Source organism: Panthera uncia (assembly GCF_023721935.1).
Source record: "Panthera uncia isolate 11264 chromosome A1 unlocalized genomic scaffold, Puncia_PCG_1.0 HiC_scaffold_17, whole genome shotgun sequence".
Lineage (NCBI taxonomy): Eukaryota > Metazoa > Chordata > Mammalia > Carnivora > Felidae > Panthera > Panthera uncia.
Genome location: NW_026057577.1, coordinates 151,916,889 through 151,938,896, shown reverse-complemented (window position 1 = coordinate 151,938,896; position 22,008 = coordinate 151,916,889). Strand labels below are relative to the sequence as shown.

At 53.1% G+C, this 22,008-nt stretch overlaps 1 protein-coding gene across 3 annotated transcripts in view; it reads right to left on the bottom strand.

Moving 5' to 3' along the window:
- Positions 1–4,701: 4,701 nt before the first annotated feature.
- LOC125934749 (palmitoyltransferase ZDHHC11-like) overlaps positions 4,702–22,008 on the bottom strand; it is a 37,600-nt gene continuing 20,293 nt past the window's right edge. For 2 of the 3 annotated variants that reach the window (XM_049648316.1, XM_049648317.1), the window contains exons 8-11: positions 16,440–16,474; positions 14,863–14,963; positions 9,329–9,401; positions 4,703–5,533 (exon numbers count right to left, since the gene is read on the bottom strand). In XM_049648316.1, the coding sequence (XP_049504273.1) occupies positions 5,212–5,533; positions 9,329–9,401; positions 14,863–14,963; positions 16,440–16,474 (531 nt within the window). In that variant the 3' untranslated portion in view covers positions 4,703–5,211. Of the gene's footprint in view, positions 5,534–9,328; positions 9,402–14,862; positions 14,964–16,439; positions 16,475–22,008 lie in introns of all 3 variants that reach the window. The other variant, XM_049648318.1, reaches the window with a different exon arrangement.

Sequence of the window (22,008 nt, the reverse complement as noted above, 5' to 3'; positions counted from 1 at the left end):
AGACTCTGCAGGTGGGATGCAGCTTTGGGGCTCACCTCAGAGATTCCGGCCTGCTCAGAGCCTGCACAGGCAGCTCACGAACCAGAGGGGGCGGTGGTGCAGGCTCTGCCGCAGTCCACTAGGCCACGGTGGGGAGGACGTGCTTTTCCTGACATTTCTGGAGCCAGGGACAGGCAGCCCTAGGGGCTCAGCCCCACCCCAGCCCCACAGAGGTCCTGGGTTCCACATGCCTCCTTTCAACCCTCTAGTTTCTACTTCCGCTTCAAACTGGTGGAAGATGGGCGGCCGTCTAGAGGTCTGTTCGTTGAGACTCAAGGTTCTGTTTGTTCCGGTCAGAGCTGGACAGCGTCTTCGCCGCATCCCACTCAGGCCTCAGCCTGCTTTCTCCTGGACATCACTACTAACGATGCAAGAGGAAGAAAGAAAAACATTGCACACTATGTTCCCACTGTCGTATCGGCCAAAGGTGACCGTTGAATCCATTTTGCAAGACCTGTTAGAGCTCTGACATAGACACAGGGTAATCTGCCAACGGAGGTGGGCACCAGGTTTCAGGAGCATAAATATTCAAGGAGCATAAATATTCAAGGAGCATTTTCCCTGGGAAGGAGAGGCAAGGCCTCGGGAGATGGGGACACCCTCAGGGCAGGGCGCTGGGGGAGCCCTCAGGGCCAGATGGGCAGAGTCACACCCGCGGAGGTCCTGCCCCCACATTCCAGGCGGGCTGGCGCCCTGCTTCTGGAGGGTGGAGACAGCATCATTGTCAGGACCAGCTATACATACGGGGCCTGGTCAGAATCAGAATTCAAACCTGGGGCCCCTTGTGCAAAAATCGGTAGCACCCCCAGGATGGCAACATCGGAGTATTGAACAGAGCTCAGGGTCCCCCTCGGGGTCCTCGGCACACACAGCCCTGACTGCAGTCCTGCTGCCAGGCAACTCTTGGGACTCAGAGAGGTGGGGTAGTTGACACGAGGACACACAGAGGCATAGGGCAGGGCTGGCGCCCACAGCCCGTGCGTGTGATGCTTGCTTCAGAAACTTGCTTTTTCATCTTTATTTTTAAATGCAAACTTACTTATTTTGAGAGAGAGAGAGAGAGAGAGGTGGGAAGGGGCAGAGAGAGAGGGGGGTGGAGACAGAGAAGCCCAAGCAGGCCCCGCACTGTCAGCGCAGAGCCCGACACGGGGCTCGATCTCATGAATTGTGACATCATGACCTGAGCCAAAATTAACAGTTGGATGCTCAACCGACTGAGCCACCCAGGAAGCCCCAAACTTGCTTTTTTAGCTTATGAATTTATCCTTGCAATCCTAAAACTGGGCCTGGAGTGTGCACCAGAGGAGGCGTGTGAACGAGGTGGCTCTCTGGCTGCCCCTCTGGGAGGACGCGGTGCATCACCAAGTTATCGGGTGATGAAAACAGAAACAATCTGCCACCACTGAGATCCAAGCCCTTCAAGGAGCTGCTCCCACATGTGCATGAAAACCCGTCAGAAGGCAGCCATGGGGCAGAGAGGTGCCACAGCCTCCCAGGAAGCCTCCACGTGGTAACAAAATCTGTCCCTTAGTACGGTCCAGATCTGCCCCCAGTTAATCTAAGCCAGCGTTCCTCTGCGGCCTTCCGTGCACAGGACCACGTGCGCACCTCCTGGCTAGCGCAGCCATGCCTTCCACTCTGACACAGTGCTCCCCTCAAGAGTTCCGGGATGGGGTTCATCCCAGCGCCTCTCCACCTCCCGGGGACACAGCGGCTGAGCCTTTTAGGGTCCAGCAGACTCTGCTTCCGTGAGTGCGTTTTCTGCTCTTGCAGAGGAAAATGGGCCTTTGTGCAGCAGCGCGTACCGTCTGTCCCATTGTTACGGATCAGGTTTTCGCGTCCAGATGAGGCGGGGTCACAGGAATTAGGTGTGCTCTCTCACATGGAGCAAAGGCAGCAAAGCACAGGACCCCTGAGCGGCAGGGTCCCCAGCAAGCGCCTGGGTATAGCCTCCAAGCGCCATGCAGGGTGACCGAACTCAAAGACGGAGTACAAAAGAAGACGGACCCAGAGCCCCGCAGGAGCCCCGTGAGAATGCAGCTGGGTCCGGCCGGCGTGTGCAGCGAGTGCGGAGGCCGAGCTCAAGACTCAGCATCCGGGGGGTGCCGACTGAGGCAACAGGGGAAGGAGACAACTTAGTGGGGGACCATTAGCCCCACCCAAGGCACAAAGATCAAACTCTTTAACTGCATCTCGGAATGAATTTCGAGAATATTCATAAAAATACAGAAACACTCAGCACCCCATAAGGTGAACATAATGATTCCACGTAGCACTACCAGGGGTGCAAACCAGCAGGAAAATCAGATCCATGTGACAAGACCAGTCATCGGGGACCGACCCAGGACTGACACGAGGTATTAGCACAGCTAACTGCATTCCACGGGGCCTGAAAGTTAAGTTGAGACATGGGAGTCACAGCAGCACCACAGACTGAATTAGTAGGACTGAAAAACCACAGCGTGTGACATGGAAAATCCCCCGGACGGGCCAATGGCAGATTAGACACGGAACAAATGTAGCAACAGAAGCTACCCAAAGCGAAACAGGAAGAAGAGAATTAGAAAACCCGGATCGTCCGTGATCTGTGGGACAGCTTCAGGCAGCCTACCGTGTGCTTAATCGGGGTCCCCCCAAAAGCAGAGAGAATACTTGGGACAAGGGTGCAGAAAAGGTGTTAGAAAAATAACGGCCAAGATGTTTCCAAGTTTGACATAAACTATAACCCTATAACCCACAGACGCAAGAGGCTGGATGCTCCCCGACCATAAGGACCACAAGGGAAACGCTGCTGACAGTGAGCAGGAAGGGGCAGGAACAGCCGGGAGACCGGCACAGTGTGAAGGGGCAGAGGAACAGAGGGGCGGCACGCCGACGGTCCCTGGGTGGTAAGTGCGCTGAGGTGAGGCAGGGCAACCCAAGCTCCATTTCTCGAAAAGGTCCACGAGCCCCGGGAGAACACACACCTCCCAACAAGTGAGCCCGGGGTCCGCAGCCGTCCCGCGGATCAGGCTCGTTACTTGCGTCGTCCAAATCTGTGTCTTCACTGTGTGAAAACCTGGTGAGCCGACAGGAAGCACGAGGGGGTCAGGGTGAATGTCGCACCTGTTCCCGTGGCTCCTGTCCGTGTTTGCTTCGCACACTTCTCTCCGTTCTGTCTTCTCCAGTCACAGCACTGTGGGTTTGGTGGTAGTAAGCACAGTTCTCTGTCATCTACAAACGTGGTTTTACTTTTTCCGACGTGTAGCACTTCTGGGTATGTGACTCCAGGTCGACGGCTATTTTCTGTCACGCTTTGTGGAAGTTATTTCCTCCCTCTGTCCTTACAGCCAGGTCTGCTGTCTGTCTGCTCTTCCTCTGTCGGTGATCTTTCCTCTGGCTGTTCTTAAGGTCAGAGTGTCTCCGGCGCCCCGTGCTTCCGCACGGGAGGTCGAGGTGTAGATCTCCTCACCTGTGCAGCTGGCTGGACAAGAAGCCACCGGCACGTGTTTTGTGAGTCCTGGGCGACCCTGCCACTACAAAGTCCCTTCTCGGGGGCTTTGTGGACGCGTCTGAGGCCCACCTGCCCTCCGCGCCCGCCAGCCCTCCCTCCACGTGGCCCTCACAGCTGCATCCACATTCTGGCAACTTCTTCAGATTACTTTCCAGTTCAAGAACTCTCTCTTTGGCTATGTTTAATCTGGTGTTTAATTTATCCTAGCTTTTAACAAGTATATTTTTTATTTCTAAAAATTCTTTTCAACCTTTAAAAAAATTTTTTTAACGTTTATTTATTTTTGAGACAGAGACAGAGCATGAATGGGGGAGGGGCAGAGAGAGAGGGAGACACAGAATCGGAAGCAGGCTCCAGGCTCCCGGCTGTCAGCACAGAGCCCGACGCAGGGCGCGAACTCACGAGCTGTGAGATGGTGACCTGAGCTGCAGTCAGTCGCCCAACCGACTGATCCACCCACGCGCCCCAACTTTAAAAGATTCTGTGCATCCTCCTTAATATCCTGTATTTCTAATCCTTGAGGTTTCTGGGGGTCTGAATTCTCTTTTACTGTTTCTTGGCTCTCTCATGCGTGATGGTTTGTGATCTTTGGTTGTGAGCTTATCTGGACTGATCTTAAGCTCTGAAAATCTAGCTTCTTAACTTGGGCCAGTTTAGCTCAGTTTATTTCTGCCTGAGACTGGATTCATCCTGGATCCTTGCCCCCAGCTCTGTTCCGGGCTTCTGGATCAAGGCCTGGTTTCAAAGGAGCCACTGGTCCTGGACCACCTACCTATCAGCTCACTTTTGTTCTCCAGTTTTGGGGGGATTTTCTCACTTTGTATGAATCCAGGATGCAATGAAATTACATTTTCATGAGAGCACTAATTATCTTGTGGTGAAAAGTTCACCATAAAGCCAGAAGCCCTGGGGCTCCTGGGGGGGGCTCAGTGGGTTAAGCGTCTGACTCTTGGTTTTGGCTCAGGTCGTGATCTCACTGTTTATGAGTTCAAGACCCATATCAGGCTCTGTGCTGGTGGCATGGGGCCTGCCCCTCCCTTGCTCACTGTCTTTCTCTTTCAAAATAAATAGACTTAAAAAAAAAAAAAAGGCCAGAGTCCCCTCCTCTGTATCACACCCCTCGTCCTCACTCTGGCCAGGACTCGGGCTGGGTGGGGGCAGGAGGGGCTTCGAAAAGGCCACTTGAAACCCAAGAATTTAAAGTTTACCAAGACTGATTTCAAGCTTATTGCCAATGAAATTATTTTTTATTATTTCGTATAACTGAGAAATTCTGAAGAATTTCCCTAAAGGCTACTTAGGTTCATAACAGTTGTCAACATTCCTAAGTAACACAAGTGAAAACACCACACCAAGTCTGTCCTGAATCTTGGAGCACGATGGGGACGTGTTCGGGAAATAGCGCAAGTCAGGGTGTGCACAGGCTCCCTTCTTTCCCGGACTCCGGATGCGGACCCAGCACTCCGCTTGGAGGAAGCCGGGCCATCGGCTGCCACCGGTGCCTGCGTAGAGGCGAGGGCTGCACTGCACCACGAACACAGCGGGAGCCCCTGCCGGCCTCAGGCCAGGCAGGCATCGTGGGAGTCGGGGTGAGCGCCTGCCCTGGACTCGGGGGCTTCCGTGGCAGGGCGGACACAAGTCGTGCTGACAGAGATATCCAGGTTGACCCTGGTCTCTCCCTAAGCATCGAGCGGGCCCTCTGCTTCCTGGCTGGATGGCGATGCCTGGCCCCAAGCCGCCTCTGCTGTCTGTCCTGGGAGCTGGATGTGCTGGAGATTGCACACCTGCCCATCCGCTGGCTTCCTGGCGGTGGTGACAGTGGCAGGCTCCGTGCCCTGGACCTGCTGCCTCCGCAAGGGGACATCCAGGCGCAGCACATTCTGGCTGCTGGAGGGCAGTAGGTGCGGGAGCCTGAGTTTCTCCAGGGCCGCCTCCCGAGCCCGGATCTCTAAGGACACGGGTGTGTGGATGCCCATTTGGCCAGTGTGGGCTCCTTGGCTCCTGCAGAGCAAAAGAAAGTGCCATGAGCACCTGAGGGCGGTGAGCAGAGGGCGCGCCCAGTCCTTGGCCCCGGGTGCAGAACCGGCCCTCTGCCAGGAAGGCCAAGGACAGGTTCCTGGTGCCGTCCGTCCTGACCTCTTGCCAGGAGGGCGGCCGCTTCTGCACAGAACATCTGTGTCTGCACACACAGCCCTGCTCAGCGGGTCAGCGGGAACCCTCCTCCACCCCTCCCCCGTGCTGGGGTCCCCGTACTGGGCACCTCCTCGGACCCAGCAGCAATGCTCATGGCTCCTGGTGCAGCGGGCAGGCATTTCCCAACCCACACGCGGGATGACTGGCGGTGCCGACGGCCTTGTCCACCAGTTGTGGGCGCGGCACTGGCCCAGCCCACCAGCCGCGGGCGCGTCCCAGGCCCACCTGTGCCAGTCCTCAGTGACGGCAGACTCACACCTGCTCATGTGACAGGGACCGCACCACACCACATGTGGTTTTCAGTCACATTTCCCGGAGGATGGCAGAAGGTACGCACTTGTTTGTGGGTCTTCTGGGTTCCCTGTTCCCCGAAGTGCCCAGCCATCATGCGGCTATGTTTTTCCTGCTGGTGTCATAGTACTTTGTGTCCTGGACACCAATTCTTTGTCACCTATGTGTCACAAATATTTTCCCGATTTTTGACAGCCTCCCTTTGTATCTGGGTGTGATCTAATTTCTGTGTACCTTCCTTTAGGGACAGTGCCTTTAAGAAAACCCTGCTTAAGGACCCTCAGTCACCATGAGGACCTAAGGACAGTACCAGGGGTGCCCGGGGTGGGGGTGGGGGGGCTCAGTCTGTGAAGCGTCGGACTCTGGGTCTCGGCTCAGGTCATAATCTCACGGTTTCCTGGGACCGAGCCCCGCGTCGGGCTCTGTGCTGACAGTGCTGAGCCTGCTTGGGATTCTCTGTCTCCCTGGCTCTCTGCCCCTCCCCTACTCTCCGTCTCTCCCAAAATAAATAAACAAACTTAAAAAAAGCAGATAGTACCAAATATTATCTTCCAGTTTGTATAGTCGTCCCTTCAGCTATTATGTCTTTAGTCCACGTGGAATTAATTTGTGTAAACGGTACAAGGTGGGGTCTGATTTCATTAGTGTCGTTCCCACACGGCACCAAACGTTTCCGCGTTTCTGAGACAATCTACCCACCCCTGCCCGTCAGCCGCCCCGTGCCACAAACGGTGTCCCTGTGCCCACTGACGTGCTCGCGGCCCCTGCGAGCCACCACGCCAGGCCCTGTGCCTATTTCGGCACAGACCCCGCTCTGTCTTTGACTCACGAGCTTCGTGGAAGCGGCCCGGCCAGACGTCCTAAATCGCCCCTCTCCCGCTCCTTGGCATTCTTGGTCCTTTGCAGTTCCACGCACATCTCAGACGCAGGGTTTCGAGCTGGCGTCCTGCACTGGCCTCTCTGGGAGGCCTGGCACGCACGCCGTGAGCTGGGTCTGTCCGCACTCATCAGGCTCCTTAAAACGTCCCTCTGCGAGTTTTACCGTTTTCTCCATGCGTCCGGCGTGTCTTTTGTTAGCTCTGTTCCTAGGGACGTCGCTTTCTGAAAATGCTCCGAAAATGGTCTAGTTTCCCCTCCCTAACGTTCCTTACTTCTGTGTGAAGTGCCTGTTTCACTTTCACTTTAAAAGGTGCATCAGCCAGGAGGGCAGCCCTGGGCGGATGGCCCCCCGTACTGCAGGCAGGACTCCACTCTGCCGTAGCTTCCGTTACAGTGAGCGTAGTTAGTCGATATTCCCCGGAAGGACTCCCCTTTATTTATCGCCAAATACTTAAAAATATACATTTTCTTTGTCTCTGGAGTGTGCCAGCTCGCTCACGACATAGCTACAGTCTCACTTGCCGTTCCTGGCCTCATCGGACCCGAGTGCGTGCGGGTTTGCAGCGCAGGGCCCTCAGCCCCACCGCCTCGCACGCTGCCCCCCGAGCGCCCCTCCCCGCCGGGGACTCCGCTCACACGGCAGACCCCAGCCCCACCTCCGGTCGCGCTCTGCGCCTGTCGTCCTGTCTTCGAGTGTCAGGTAACCTCTCCGGTTCTGGCTTCGAGCTCACGAACTCCAGCTGCGACCCGCGTGCTGCAGAACCCTCAGCCAGCCGCCCCACGTCAGTGGTATTTTCTGCAGCTCTAAGTTTCATTTGGTTTCTCTTCAAATACACGTGCGATTTAAACAAGTTTTCTGTTCTCTTCAGATGTTTTTCCCTTTGCCTGTTGTTTCCCCAAACAACAACCACAGTTACTTTGCATTTGGTCCTCGAGCCCAACTCCCGACCTGTGTCTGTCTCTGTGGTGGCCTTGGCCTCCATGAGGGCGTGGCCATGTGGGATGAGAGCGCCTGGTATCTTCCCAGCTCCCGCGAGGGGAGCGCCTCTCGGCACCTGCAAACGGCTGGTCCAGAATCACTTGGTGTTAATCCTCAGCTTGAGGAGTTGGGGGATTTTCTCAGCTCCTTTCGGCTCCAAGGGTCATTCTTGTGTCCTGTGGGAGCGGAGCACGGGGTTCTTCCGGGCTCACCACTGCAATGCGCGTGTGGCCATTTGGGTCCCGATTTTACCGGATGACTCATCGGCCTTCCGTTCTGGCTGCGCCCTGAGCTTGGGCCTGTCTCTCCCTCCTGCGAGGCCACGAGAACCCGGCTCACCAGGGAGGAAGGGGCCCTTGGGACACAGGCTGCAGGTGCCCACGGGGCTCTCTGTGGGTTTTCTCTTTGCCTCCGTCCCTGGCTGAGGACCCCTTGTTCTTACCTGTCCACGAGCACCTACACCCACATGGACGGCGTGCACATGCACGCCCCCGTGGCGTCAGTCCACTCAGGAGCCAACCTGCCACGTACCCAGACCTGAGGCTCAGGCTCCCTGTCACTTTGCCACTTGCTTGTAGTTTAGGTTTCTTAAAATCCAGCTTTGGCCCTTTCTGGAATCACACAGAAATCAAACTCACCCTCTCAGCTTCCATCTCTTTTCTAGAAACAGGAGTCACTGACTCCTGCGGCCACGGGCGTGTTGAGAGGTCAGCCTCCACCTCTTTTCTAGAAACAGGCGCCACTGACTCCTGCGACCACGGGCGTGTTGAGAGGTCAGCCTCCACCTCTTTTCTAGAAACAGGAGCACTGGAGAATTGCACTGTGAGCTCTGAAGCGACGGCGGCAGCAGGAGGCGTCATCGTGGCCGAGGGTAGGTAGTTGTTTAAAAGCTGAGTGGCGAACATTTCCTTAGATGAGGCGGGGCCGTCTCAGAAGGACTCTGGAAGGGTCAGGCGAGTGAATAACAAAATCACCGTGCATTTCAGCAGACAGCATGCGGGTGGTGGAGTCTGAGCCTCTAACAGAGCACATCAGGCCTTTGGTTCCGGTCACCAGTCAAACCCTCCGTGGCCCTCGCTCTGGTGCCATCGTTAGGTTGGCCACCGTTGCACGTCAGGGTCCCCGGCTCAGATCGGCGGCCACGGCGACGCCACCCAGGGCCAGCTCCTACCTTGCAGGCACTCTTTCAGCTGGGCGTCCAGCCCCACGTCTTGCACCTGCTGCTTTGTGGCACACAGAGCAGGTGGCGGGGCTAGCGCGGGGACGCCAGGCCCCATCGGCAGACACTACGTGAGCCCAAGCTCGTCCTCCGTGCCACTGAGACAACAAGCGTCCTAGCCTTTGACTCCCCACCGGTGATTTCTCCCTCTCCTTGTTTTTCTGTAGAAAACGCTTTCCTCTTTAGGGAATCAAACTTGGGTGGATCTCAACTCCCACGCTGTGTGATGTCTCACCTGAAGCTGGGCCTTTGCCCTCGGCACTGTCTGCTTGCACAGGCAACCTCATTTCCTGTTGGTCCTTTGAGACCTGCAGAGAAATAACGGGAAATACGTGACATGGCATCTCTTGCACTGCCAAAGGGAACAGAACGGAGCTGCAAGAGCACATTTTGGAGACGGAGCCACGACGGGCTCTGGGACACCGGCGGCCATCTCACCTCTTGAGTTCAGAGCACTCGCTTGTATGTGGGGCTGCTGATGAGGCTGCCCCGGGGGGGGGGGGGGGCTTTTCCCTCTGCACGCACATCAGGACGGAGACAAGTGGTGCTTTTCCTGATGAGCAGGAGGGTCTCCTGGGGGCCACCAAAGCCTATTTGGACCCTTGGCACGGGGGGAAGACGCAACACAGGCCGCCTCGTCTTGCTTGGCACTTCTCTGCACAACTCTGCTTGCTGGTGGTGAGTCCTGGCTACCCAGGGGCACCGAATGTCCTCACACCATCTCCCGAAAGCAGGAGGTTTCTCCCTTGCCCTGGTGCTACTGGCCCTGCTGACGGTGACTTCAGATCCCCTGCACGGACGACAGGGGAGAGCACGGCTCTTGCCAAACGGCCGGGGACGGTGCTCCTTCTGACTTACGGGGCTGTGTGCGGCGGGACTGGACTGTGCAGCTGTGCACAACTTTCCTTGGAAGGTTCTGCAAGTCCAGTGTCTCTAGGAGATCTCTAAACCCATACATGCCTTCGTCCTCCTCCCAGAGCCAGCTCTTGAGAATTAGTCAAGATACAAACTGAGGTGTGAATGAGATTAAATAGGAAGGAAATGAAAGGGGAACCTCAATGAACAATGGCTCCCTGAAGAAGAGGAAGCAAACGGGAACAGACTGTAGAAAAGCCAGGCGTGACAATGCTGTCAAGATGGACAGGCCCCCTGGGGACCCAACGCAGAGGCAGTTGTGGGAGCTGAGGTGGGGGCAGGGCTCCGATGGGTAAGAGGTGGGGGTGCCGGCCACAGAGGGCCACGGAGTGGGCAGCAACCTGGTAGAGGCAGGACGTGTAAGAAAAACCCACAGAAGGAGGCGATGGTGCTTGGAAGCAAAGGTGATCAAGGTATTACTGAAATGATGCCCCAGGGAAGCACACTGTTTGTTTAGAATGAAAACAGAAACACAACGGAGCCGGGCCGTGGAACAGTGGAGGCCTGCCTGCGGGGTAGAGATTTGTGGGGAGGTGGTGACACGTGTTCTCAGAGTGCACATCGGCATCCTTCACCTGAGGACAAAGCCGGGGAGCAGGAAGCACGAGAGACTGGTCCTCCACAGATGTGACCACTGTGCTAAAGAGAGCCTTTAGGGTCAACTATTCCAGACTCTGAAGCCAGACCAGACACGCTGCACAGCACCAGGGGAGAGATGCTGTCCAACTCTTCCGAGTGAGTGGTGTCAACAGAGCAGCGACAACCCACCTCAGTCCTCCTGCGGCTACAGGCCAACAGCCTTCATTCCTGTGCAGGCAGTAGGGACTCTGTACTCCAAAACTTGTCTGTTGTGCCTTTTGGTTAGTCTGGTCATGTCCTGAGGGGCCGGGACAAGGGCTCACTTGCCCTGGCCCCCTTGGCAGCAGTAGCTGTCTTTGGGAGCATCTACTGGGACACTTAGTCCCCCTATTTGCAGCCAGACATTGAAGGAAAACACTGGCTGACCACAGAGATAATGAGAGAAACTCTGCAACAACAAATACATGTTTTGCAAAAATAGCTTGGGAGAGTCACAAACTGATAGTTCAACAAGCAAAGATCTATAATCCCAAGCAGTGGGAGAATCTGATGTCCAGACTTAACCACATTATAATACTCAGAATATACAGTTCTCAACAAAAAATTATAAAACATCCAGAGAAAAAGGAAAATATGGCCCATTCAAAGGAGAAAAAGAATTTGACAGAATTTCCTGGAAGAGGCCCAGACATTTGAATTAGTAGTCAAGGACATTAGGTCAGTTATCTTAAATGTGCTCAATGAGCCAAGGTGAAGAATTAAAGGAAGTCATGAAAATACTGAATGAACAAAAAAGAAAATCAATAAAGAGATAGAATTACAAAAAAGAACCAAACAAATTCTGCCACTGAAAAGTGTGAAATTAAAAATTCACTAGAAGAGTTCAAAACAGAGCAGGAGAAGAAAGGATCTGTGAGCCTGAAGACAATTGAAATTCTCCAACCTGAGGACCAGGGAGAAAAATGGAACAAAGGAAAATGAGAGCACCCGGCGGACCTGAGGCCCAGAAGGAGAAGAGAGGGGGCAGAGAGAAAAAGTATCTGAAGAAACACTGCCTGCACGCTTTCCAAATCCGATGGAAGATATGGATCTACACATCCAAGATGCTCAACAAACTCCAAGCAAGATAAACTCAGAAGGGTTTGCACCAAGACACAGCACTGCCAGATTCTCAGAACCCAAAGAGAGGCGTCTGAAAGCATTGAGAGAGAAGTGGTTAATCATGTACAAGGGGCCTCAGTAAGATCAACAGCTGATTTCTCATCAGAAACCATGGAGTCCAGAGGGCACCTTTCAAGTCCTGGAAGGAAAATAAATCTGCCGACCAAGAATTCTAAATCCAACAAAACCATATTTTGGGAATAAAGAAGAAATTAAGATGTTCTTAGATAAAAGCTGAGAGAATTCATGACCAACAGACCTCCCCTACAAGAAATGCTAAAGGGAGATCTTTAGGCTAAAACAGAGGCTCTAGACAGATGAAATAAAATACGCTCGGAAAGGTAACCACACGGGTCGAGACATAAGCAAGGATTGTCGTACTTTGGTCTGTAACTCCTCTTCTTCTCTACGTGACTTAAAAGACCAATTCACAGAATAATTATAAATCTTTCTTAATGGGCACACAATGTATAAAGATGTAACAATATAAAGGAAGAGGTAGGAAGATGTATAGGATCAGCGTATATACTACCGAAATTAACGTAGTATTACTCAAACTAGACTCTTATAAGTTTAAGGTATTAATTGTAATCCCCAAGGTAACCAGTAAGAAGGTAACTAAAAAGTATAAGCAAAAGGAAAGAAGATGGGAATCACAATGGCACAGTATGCAAATTCAACTAAATACAGAAAGGCAGTAGTGGAGGAATTATGGAATAAAAAATATACGAGACATACAAAAAATAAATCAGTGGGGGAAAGAAGGTCAATCTGATGTTTAGTGAAAGCAGCTGGAACAACAGAAACCACCTGGAACGGATGAAGCTGGATCCCTACCTCACACTAAACACACTAATGACCCACAGAGTGAGGACTCAACTCTCAAAATCAAATGTTGAAAATTAGCAGTGGAAAGTATAGATGACTGTCTTTTAGAAGATTGGGTTTGAGATTAATCGAGACCAAAAAGCATTACCATAAAATATGCACAAGTGTGAGTGTGACTCTGACTCATCAAATGTTGAGTTCAGCTAAGCATGGAGTCGAGTTGCTGTGACACTCTATCTGTAATTCACCCAACTAATGAGGCGTTTGTATCAAGCATATATAAAGCACACAAATAAATCTATAAGAAAAGCAGAAAGAGCCCAGGAGGAAAATGGGCCAAGGACAAGAGGAAGCACTTCCGACAGAAGGAAATTCACATGCCTAATGCATATTCAGCACCATCGGTGGTGAGGGGAAGGCTGGGAGGGATCGTGAGCCGCCAGCCGCACCACTCGGTGCCCCAGGTGTTGGGGACGACACGGACCTACGGGGCTCCGAATATGCATATGCTTCTGCGGGAGTGCAGACCGAGCACCCCTGTAGAAGAGTCTGGCCTTGTAGAAGAGATGGCCTGCTGCTCATCACAGGGACCCGCACAGGGGCACACATCCTGCTGGCCCACAGCAGAGGGGACGGACGAGTTACAAGAAGCAGTCGCAGAAGGAAGGCAAATGAGCTCGTCCACCCGGGACAGGGAACCACCGTTTTGACCGAGAGGTAGTAAATGAAAAGGTGATTCCCCCAAATTCCAGACATCACATACACACTATGTCCTTTCTGTGAAATAAAGAGTAACCGATGTGTTGTGAGCATCTATTTTTTAGGAATACGTATGATGTGAAACACTGAAGCGAAAGGAAAACATGAGAACAAAGAGCGTGGCCAAGCCACGTACACAGAAGCAGACCACACGTGGCCGGGCCACACAGAAGTTGACCACATCAGGACCCTGCCTTTTTCTGGGGGGAGGGGTGGCGGTGATGCTTCATCTGTTACCAAAAATAAATAAAATACCGAGTAAACTTAGGAAGCAGGTAACGCATAGATCAGTGATGAGTCTGTGTCCTCAGATGAGGATTATAATTAATGGGCAGCAAGGTCCAAAGCAGGTGTGATGGGGGACGGGGGTTACCATTTACTGAGCACCAGTCCCAGCTGGACACCGGCAGCAGGACTCGGGACCCCTCACGGAGTCCATGCGTATCTTGCAAGCGTGGAGACCCAGGCACTCCAGGAGGTTAAAGAACTTACTCTGGGCTGTGGAGCCAGTCACGCCTGCCCACCAGAGTGCACTCCCAAGTCCAAGTGTGCCTTATGGCGCCCATTTCTCTCTAACGACTCTGCTAAGAGCTACGGGCCTTGGGGTCGCCCGCAGAGGGGTGGGCCTGGCGCGAAGTGGGGCACACGGGGCGCCAGGATTAAACGCGGGTTCCAGAATGAGCAGAGAGGAAGCGCCAGCCCGGGGAAGGGCGTGAGTTCAGTGAATGTGCATGGGCGGCTGAGCGCCAGGGTCTGAGGGGCCCTCTCAAGTGCAGTCAAGCTCGAAGCCGAGGCTTCCGGCACATTGTCTGGAGCCTCTTGCTGTTACAGAAGCAACTCAGGCCCCACTGGCTGGGTGGCCCCGTGAGCCACTCTGGAAGGGAGCACACAGAAGGACGGACGGTGGGAGCCGGGCCCTCCACAGCCCCGCCTTTCCGGGTTCTACACTCACCTGCTGGTGAGGCTGCCACCATACCGTGTCTGCCTGTGTCTCCTGCCTGGCCACACGGGCCACCCCACCCGCCCCGTCCTGGGGCCATGAGCGTATCATCTGCAGGCTTCCTCACTCAACCCCGTGTGTGGCTCATACGCTCTGTGTTGACCGTCAGTTATACACACCCCTTCTCTATCCCAACATTTATCATGAAAAACTCCAAACACACAGAAAGTTGAAGGGATTACACGGGACACCCTGAAAACACCCACCGCTGAGAGTCTATCACAGCGGGCGTTCTGGTCTGTGTCACCTGCCACGTGGCCATCACCAGCACGTGGCACCAGAGCACACGTACGAGGCTCGTTTTAGGGACACCTGTCTGGGGACTCCGCTTCTCACACACACGGGCCCCCGTCAGGAGCGTGATCTGCCCTCGCTTCTCCTCCTACTCCACACACACCGTCGGTGCCCTTTGTGTAGTGGCCCAGGCACCCAGTAAATGCAGAACACCAGTGCGACCCGCATCCAGGTATGGTGCTGAGCCCGGCTTAGGAGGGAGCCCCAGGCCCCACATCTGAGCACAGGCTCACCTTCACCGCAGGTGGTCCTCTGTGCCCGCGGCCAAGGTGGGGTGTAGGGTGAAGTCATTGGATCACTGGATGGCGACAGGAACACCTTGCTCCCGGGTCCGCTAGGGCAGAGCGGGGAAGAAGGAACACGTTACAGAGCAGGCCCTCGCCGGGCGGGCTAGTGCGTGGGGACCCTGCAGGCTCCACGGTGCCCGTGGACGTCTCCCCGCTGGGGCCCCCTCTTATCTGCAGCCTCGGGAGCAGGCAGCGCCTGGAGGCCGAGTGCCAGGGGGGGTCCCGCGCCATAAACACGCAGAAGGTTCATGCGAGAAGGACGCTGCAGGCTTCCACCACCGGTGGAAAACTCAAACAAGCCACCCGGTGGATTTCTGCCGACAGAAATGCCTTTAAAGCCAGACAGAAGCAGCTTCACCTGCATGATGGACCCTCCCCCTTATTCAGATATTCACTGTTTGGCCGATTTGTACATAACCAGCAGACCGGACACCCTAGACAGATAAACAGCCGGGGAGAAGTACTCCCAATAAGTTTGTCTGCCAGCGACCGCGAGGAACACAGGCTGTATGGAGTCCTACGAGGTTTCCCTGTGATCCACGTCCCGGGGAGGCCCCGGGTGGGTGGGCCTCGAGGACTGAGACTCGGGTGAGGCCTCAGGAGCAGGCCACGGACGGTGTCTAAAGCGCTAGCTGCTCAACTGGGTCCAAACTCTTCGGTTACCAAAGAAACATTTTCTGCAACAGTCCCTGCGGGCCAGAGCGGGAGGTCTGTGTGTGTGTGTGTGTGTGTGTGTGTGTGTGTGGTGGGTGACATTCAAGTAAATAACTTGCCCTTTTTCATTTCACTTCAAATGCATTAAAGGGCACTTGGTGCAAAGTTACTGAGGTTGTGAAGTGAGGATACAATATTCAGCCACTTACAGCTGTGAAATGTTCCCCAGAACCATCCTTCCAGAAACAGAGGGAGGCTGTGCTCACCGTGTGCTCAGGGAAATGCAGGGGAGACAGCACGGACCTCGCTGACATGGGTGCCGCGTAGCCTCCTGTTACTCATACTCCGGGAGAAGACGACGTCTTGTCGCGGGGACGGTAGTCACCGTGTTCCGCTACACCTGATTTACCCTAAAATGTGCGCTTGAAGCTGGGCCACGATGCGAGAGGGGCCGCTCTCTGCCTCTGTGGCACAGGAGGGGCAGAGGCCGTGTGCTCCCCAGGGGCCTGCGAGGTGCGGTCACCCACCTGGCACGTGGAGAGCCCTGCCTCTGCTGCACACGGTCATGGACCGCGGCGCCCGCTGCACGCGGCACATGCTCGCAGACAGAAAGTAGACGGGCATCGCTCACACCCGTGCACTGGCTCACGTGTTACTTGTGAAGAACCTAGAGAGGTCTCATCGCAAGCTCCAGCGAGCGGAGTATGGCGAGCCCTTCGGGCGGCTGTCCGCGTCTGTGACGTCAAGGGAAACTGGCTTGTCTTCGATCACGTCATCACAGTACCCTAAGGTTTCCCACCAAAGACTGTGTTCGTCGGGAATCGTGGTGAAGTCTTTGAGACCGGGAAGCAGGAGGCTCAGAGACTCACCTGAGGGCAGACGAAGTCAGGCTGCTGGCTATTTCCTGTGAGGGAAGAAATGATTGTTCACGACAGGAAACAGGAAACGAGATGGAGCGGTCAACGTGGAGCTTATTGTTAAACAAAACGACATTCGATTTGGAGCACACGTCCTCAGGGTCCCGGGGCCAGGGAAGGGGTCTGTGGGGGAGCGCACTCCACCGCCAGTGCGAGAGGGCAGGCAGGCCCTCCTGGTTCGTTAATTTTCAACCATTCTTGCCAGAAAGGGGCAAAATGGGAAAATTGAAGAGACAAAGGGAAAACAGCATCAGGTACGAGCCAAGGAGAGAAGCCGAGTGCAGGTCCTACGACTGGGGACACGTCGAGGCGAGTCCGGCTCCAGCCTCCAGGGCAGTGAGACGGTACAATTCTATTTTTTAAGCCACCTGTTCTGTGGTCCTTTGTCAGGGCAGCCCTGGCAGATCGAGCCCCTCACCCTAACGTGAGCATATTTCTCGTTTCTCCGCGTTCCGAGGCGACTTTCCACACTGGTACAATTTCCAAGTGGAGACCGAGGGCACGTTTTAAAATGTGTGCTCACCCTGGCTCGTGACCTTCATAATGGGCCACTTTCTGCTTCTGTGACTTTGCAGGGGTGCACTTTGGGTGCGTGTGCGCGTGCAGGGCTGTCCTCTGCGTGACTGCTCGCCGGCTCAGAACGAGCAGGCATGGCTCAGCAGCGACGGGAAACTACGTATTATCGGAGGTCATAAAAAGGAGGCTGGGCCCGCTCCCCACACGTTCTCCGGCCGACACGCAGAACGAATGAGCGCTGCCGCCGCCGTGCTGGTTGAGACGCGAGTTGTCGGCAGGGAGACAGTTGCTGCATTTCCCCAAGCACGTGGAGCGCCAAAGGTCCCTGCGTAGCTGTACGCGGCACTGCTACCGTGAGACAGCGTTATCTCCTACTGTGTTGTCACATTATTTAAAAATAACCCATCGGAGATGAGTCACTCTCCAAAGCAACTTAGGAGCGCGTAGCCGTTTTCATTCAGAGAGAACAAGTCCGGCGAGCTTACAAGCTCCCCGCGCGAGGGTGACTTCAGGTCACCTGTGGCTGCCTGTGGGCGTAAAGGAAAGAGAAGAAATGGTCGGTGCTGAGGCTCTTCGTAGGAATTCAAGTCCGTCCTTCGTTCCGGGTGCGTGTGGCTCAGGGCCTTCCCGGGAAGGGGTCTCTGCGTGGGGGTCGCTGTGTCAGAGGTTAGGAACACACCGGAGATTTTAAGAAACCGTCCAACTACTTTCCACAGCGGTATCGCTGTAAGCCCCCGACGACCTGGCCCGGCTGGCTACGGGCCGCCGGTTCCTCCGTGTCTCCCGCTCCTGGCGCCGGTAGCCTTTCCGAGGGAGCCGTTCCAACCGTCTTGCCGTGGCTTTAGTTGCGCTTTCCTAGTGGCGGATGACGCGGAACATCTTATCAGGTGATGATTTGCCACCCATATGTCCTATTTGGTAAAGTTCATTAGAATCTTTTCCCCGTTTTAAAAATGGGGCCGTTTTTCCCTATTAAGTGTCAAGAGTTCTTTATTTATTCTGGATTTAAGTACAGGGTTTGCAAATATTTATTCCAACCTGTGACTTACATTTTCATTTTTGCAGTGGTGAATTCTGAACAGGAAATGCTTTCTTTTATAAAAAAGTCACATTTTCCATTTTCTTCCTTAATAGTGGTTTTGGTGCCCATATTGAAGAAAACTTTGTCTACCTCAAGACCACAAAGGTCTTATTCTGTTTTCTTCCTAAAGTGTCACAGGTTAGCCCCTAAACTCAGAACTGTGATGGATTTTGAGTTATTTTTGTGTGTGTGGTGTGAAGCAGCTATTAAGCTCTTCCCCGCCCTCTCTTTCTGCATATGGTCATCCAAGTGTTCTGGTACAGCTTATTAAATGTACTCTCATCTCTCCCCGTTTAATTATCCTGGCACTTCTGTTTCACACCCACTGATCAGGTGTTATTTCTGGACTTGCTATCCTGTTCCCTTGACCGGCATGTCTCCCCTCCCTGGGCACACCACCCTCACGGCCCACACGGTCCCGACTACTGTAGCTCGATAGTTCATTTTTAAGTCAGATTGAGTAAGTCCTCCAATTTGCTGCTTCTTTTTCTAAATTCTTTTGGTCACTCTATGTCCTTTGGATTTCGGTATCTATTTTAGGGTTGGCTTGCTATTTCCTTAAAGAAAAAAGCTTGCTGGAAACTCAACAGGGATCATGGTAATTATGTAGATCAATTTTGGGGGGAGTTTTCCATCATGACCATATTTTCCAGTCCACGAATATTCTAAATCTTTCCGTTTATTTGGATTGTGTTCAGTTTCTCTCATCAATAGTTTGTAGCTTTAAGTATATACTTTTGGTGCTTGTTTTATTTTATTTTATTATTTTCAATGCTATTGCAGATGGAATGCTTTTCTTAACATCATTTTGAGATTTTTCATTGTTAGTGTACAGAAATATAATTGGGGTTATATTGATTTTGTATCCTACCACCTTGCTGAGCTATCTTATTATTTCTACCATATATTTTGCAGATTTGTTAGAAGCACGTTTCCTGCAAATAAATACAGTTTCATTTTCAAATCTATATGTCTTTGTATTTCTTGCTGTATTACACTGGCTGGAACTTTAGTAAAATGTCAAATAGAAGTTTGAGGTGGACATTCTTGCCTCAGTCTCAATCTGTGAAGAGCAGACATCAACAGACAGACACACACACACACACACACACACACACCCCTTACTCCATGTCTGTGTCCTACAGTTATTCCCTAACACTTTTTTAAGAATGGACAATTTCAAACACCCAGAAAAGTGAAAAGGATTGTACAAGAATGCCCGAACACTCAACTTCCAGGTCCTATCATCATTAAAATTTTGCTGTAAATATTTCTTTTTAACCACGTGACTATCCATCCATCATTTTATTTTCTGGTGTTTTTCAAAGCCAGCAGGACGCAGACATCAGTACCCTTCGTTAAAGCACACGGATGCCACTTCAGTCTTAGCACACCCAGATTGCACTGCATTTATCTCTTTCTCTCCCCTTACACACACACACACACACACACACACACACACACACACACACTATAAGCCCTACAGTTAAGAATATTTTCTGTCTGTCAGTTTTTCTTCTCTTCTCCCTCCACCTTTGTTCCCATATGAGTAGCATGCCTGGGTACCGAGTAAATGCTTCAAATCAGTCAAACAAGCAATCCCAAGCATTTTCTGTCCTCATTCCGGGGGCAGCCTGAGACCCTTCACGTGCCCGGCGGCTCTCACCTGCAGCGGGGAGCTCTCCCGGCACGTGGCGATGGTGGGACACAGACCCGGACACCTCGGCTGCGGCGGGGCCTCCTTGCGCTGCTCTCTACAGGGATGGGGCAAAAGGGAGGACAGACTCCCATCAGCAAAGAAGGGCCTTGCTTTGTGCAGTGAGCTCAGAGAGCGCCGCCGACAGCTCCAAAGCTCCATGCACTGGCCGCCATCGTGACATGCTCATCTGCAGAGCCTCAGAGCCAGCAGCTCCTGGGAGGCCGTCCGTGTGCCCTCGGGTTGGCTGCACAACGGAGGACACGGCGCAGGAGCGCCACCCGTAAAGGTCTATGACCGCTCGCCGGCGGGAGGCCACAGGGGTGCTTCTTCCTGCTGCGGCGCCCCCACGCTGGGCCACTGCGTTCCCGAGTCTGTGGGTGCAGCAGAGCTCAGTTACAGATGGACAAAGTGACCTGCCTTGGAGACCACGGCATTGTCACTCTGTGCTCATTCCTTGCAGCAACTGTAGGAAACGGAGGACTGTCCTTGATTACCCAAGTAGGTCCAATGCAATCACACGAGTCCTTCAAAACTGAGAAATGAGGAAAACGAGGAAGTCTGAGAGATCTAAAATATGAGGAGACTAGACCCACCATTACCGACTTAGAGACAGAAGGGCCACGTGGCAAGAGCGGGAAAGCCACAGCTGCATCGGCATTCTCAATCTGCCCGGAAGCAGACTCGTCCCCATAACCTCCAGAAGGAAGGGCTGACCTGTAAGCCGTGACTGCTGCCTTGGGAGGCACCAGTCAGGGACCCAGCTGAGCTTGCCAGGCATGTGACCCACAAGGGCTTTCACACGAGTCTTAGTTCAAGCCACCACATTTGTGGGAATTTGCCACATAGCAATAGAAAATAAGTACAAGCCACTTGATGGACATTAGCTGAGCAGAACACCTGTAGAATTAGGCAAGAAGTATCTTCACACGTGTGATCCTACTTTCGCAGCAGACTAACGGTCCAGAGGAAATACTCCCAATAAATTGGTCTGATAACTACTATTAGAGAGAAGCACCTTAGAGAGTCCGACACTAAGTTCTCCCCTAAAATATACCAGTGATTTCCATCATGGAACTCCACAGGCACTTACTGAGTGGATTTTTCTTTTGGGGGGTGGGCGGAGTGCCACATGATTTAAACATATTCTTTGATCTCTAGGAGCTGACATTCTGACAGTGGGCTTTGCCTAACATGTAAGGCTGTGAGTGTCCAGGTCAAACTAAGGACACTTCTGCAGGAAAGAGAGGCCACTGTGACAGACGGCCCAGCGCATTGAGAGGGCTTGTCTCTCAACACAATCGACCTTTCAATACAAAGGTTAGCAGCTCACTTTCCAGTTGGAGAAGGGAACACTATAGTGATTGAAAATAAGAGGGGCGCCTGGGTGGCGCAGTCGGTTAAGCGACCGACTTCAGCCAGGTCACGATCTCGCGGTCCGTGAGTTCGAGCCCCGCGTCAGGCTCTGGGCTGATGGCTCGGAGCCTGGAGCCTGTTTCCGATTCTGTGTCTCCCTCTCTCTCTGCCCCTCCCCCGTTCATGCTCTGTCTCTCTCTGTCCCAAAAATAAATAAAAAACGTTGAAAAAAAAATTAAAAAAAAAAAAAAAGAAATAAAATTCCAGAGATGAGGAATATGGTCCCTCCCAAAGATGAAATAACTTATATTCATAAAAATTATGTTTCTTTTTCTTTTAACTATGTCCACAACGTATGGAATTTTTTAAAGTTTATTTATTTATTTTGACAGAGAGAGACCTTGGGGAGAAGGGGCAGAGAGAGAGGCAGAGAGAATCCCAAGCAGGCTCACTGCTGCCAGCACAGAGCCCAACGTGGGGCTCAAACCCACAAACCGTGAGATCATGACCTCAGTAGAAACCAAGTGTCCCATGCTTAACCGCCTGAGCCACCCAGTAGCACCACAATATATGGAATTTTAAAAAGGGGCTCTAAAGAGTTGAACAATGTGATTACAATTTTATAAAAACAAAGCATCGTGAGTATAACTCACAAAATAATACTAAAACGGAACTTGGTAGACAGTCCTCGGAGGGCCAGCAGTGACTGCAGCGCGTGGGGCGGCCAGCGACTTTGGGTCCCCAGTTCCTGCGCGGCGTCCACACCGACTGCCCGAAAACGGGGTTAGTCTCGGTTGCTTCTAGAGGCGGCCGGCCCCCAGGCTGGACAGGGTGAGGGGAATGTGCTCAGATTGTACCTAAAGGACCGCAGT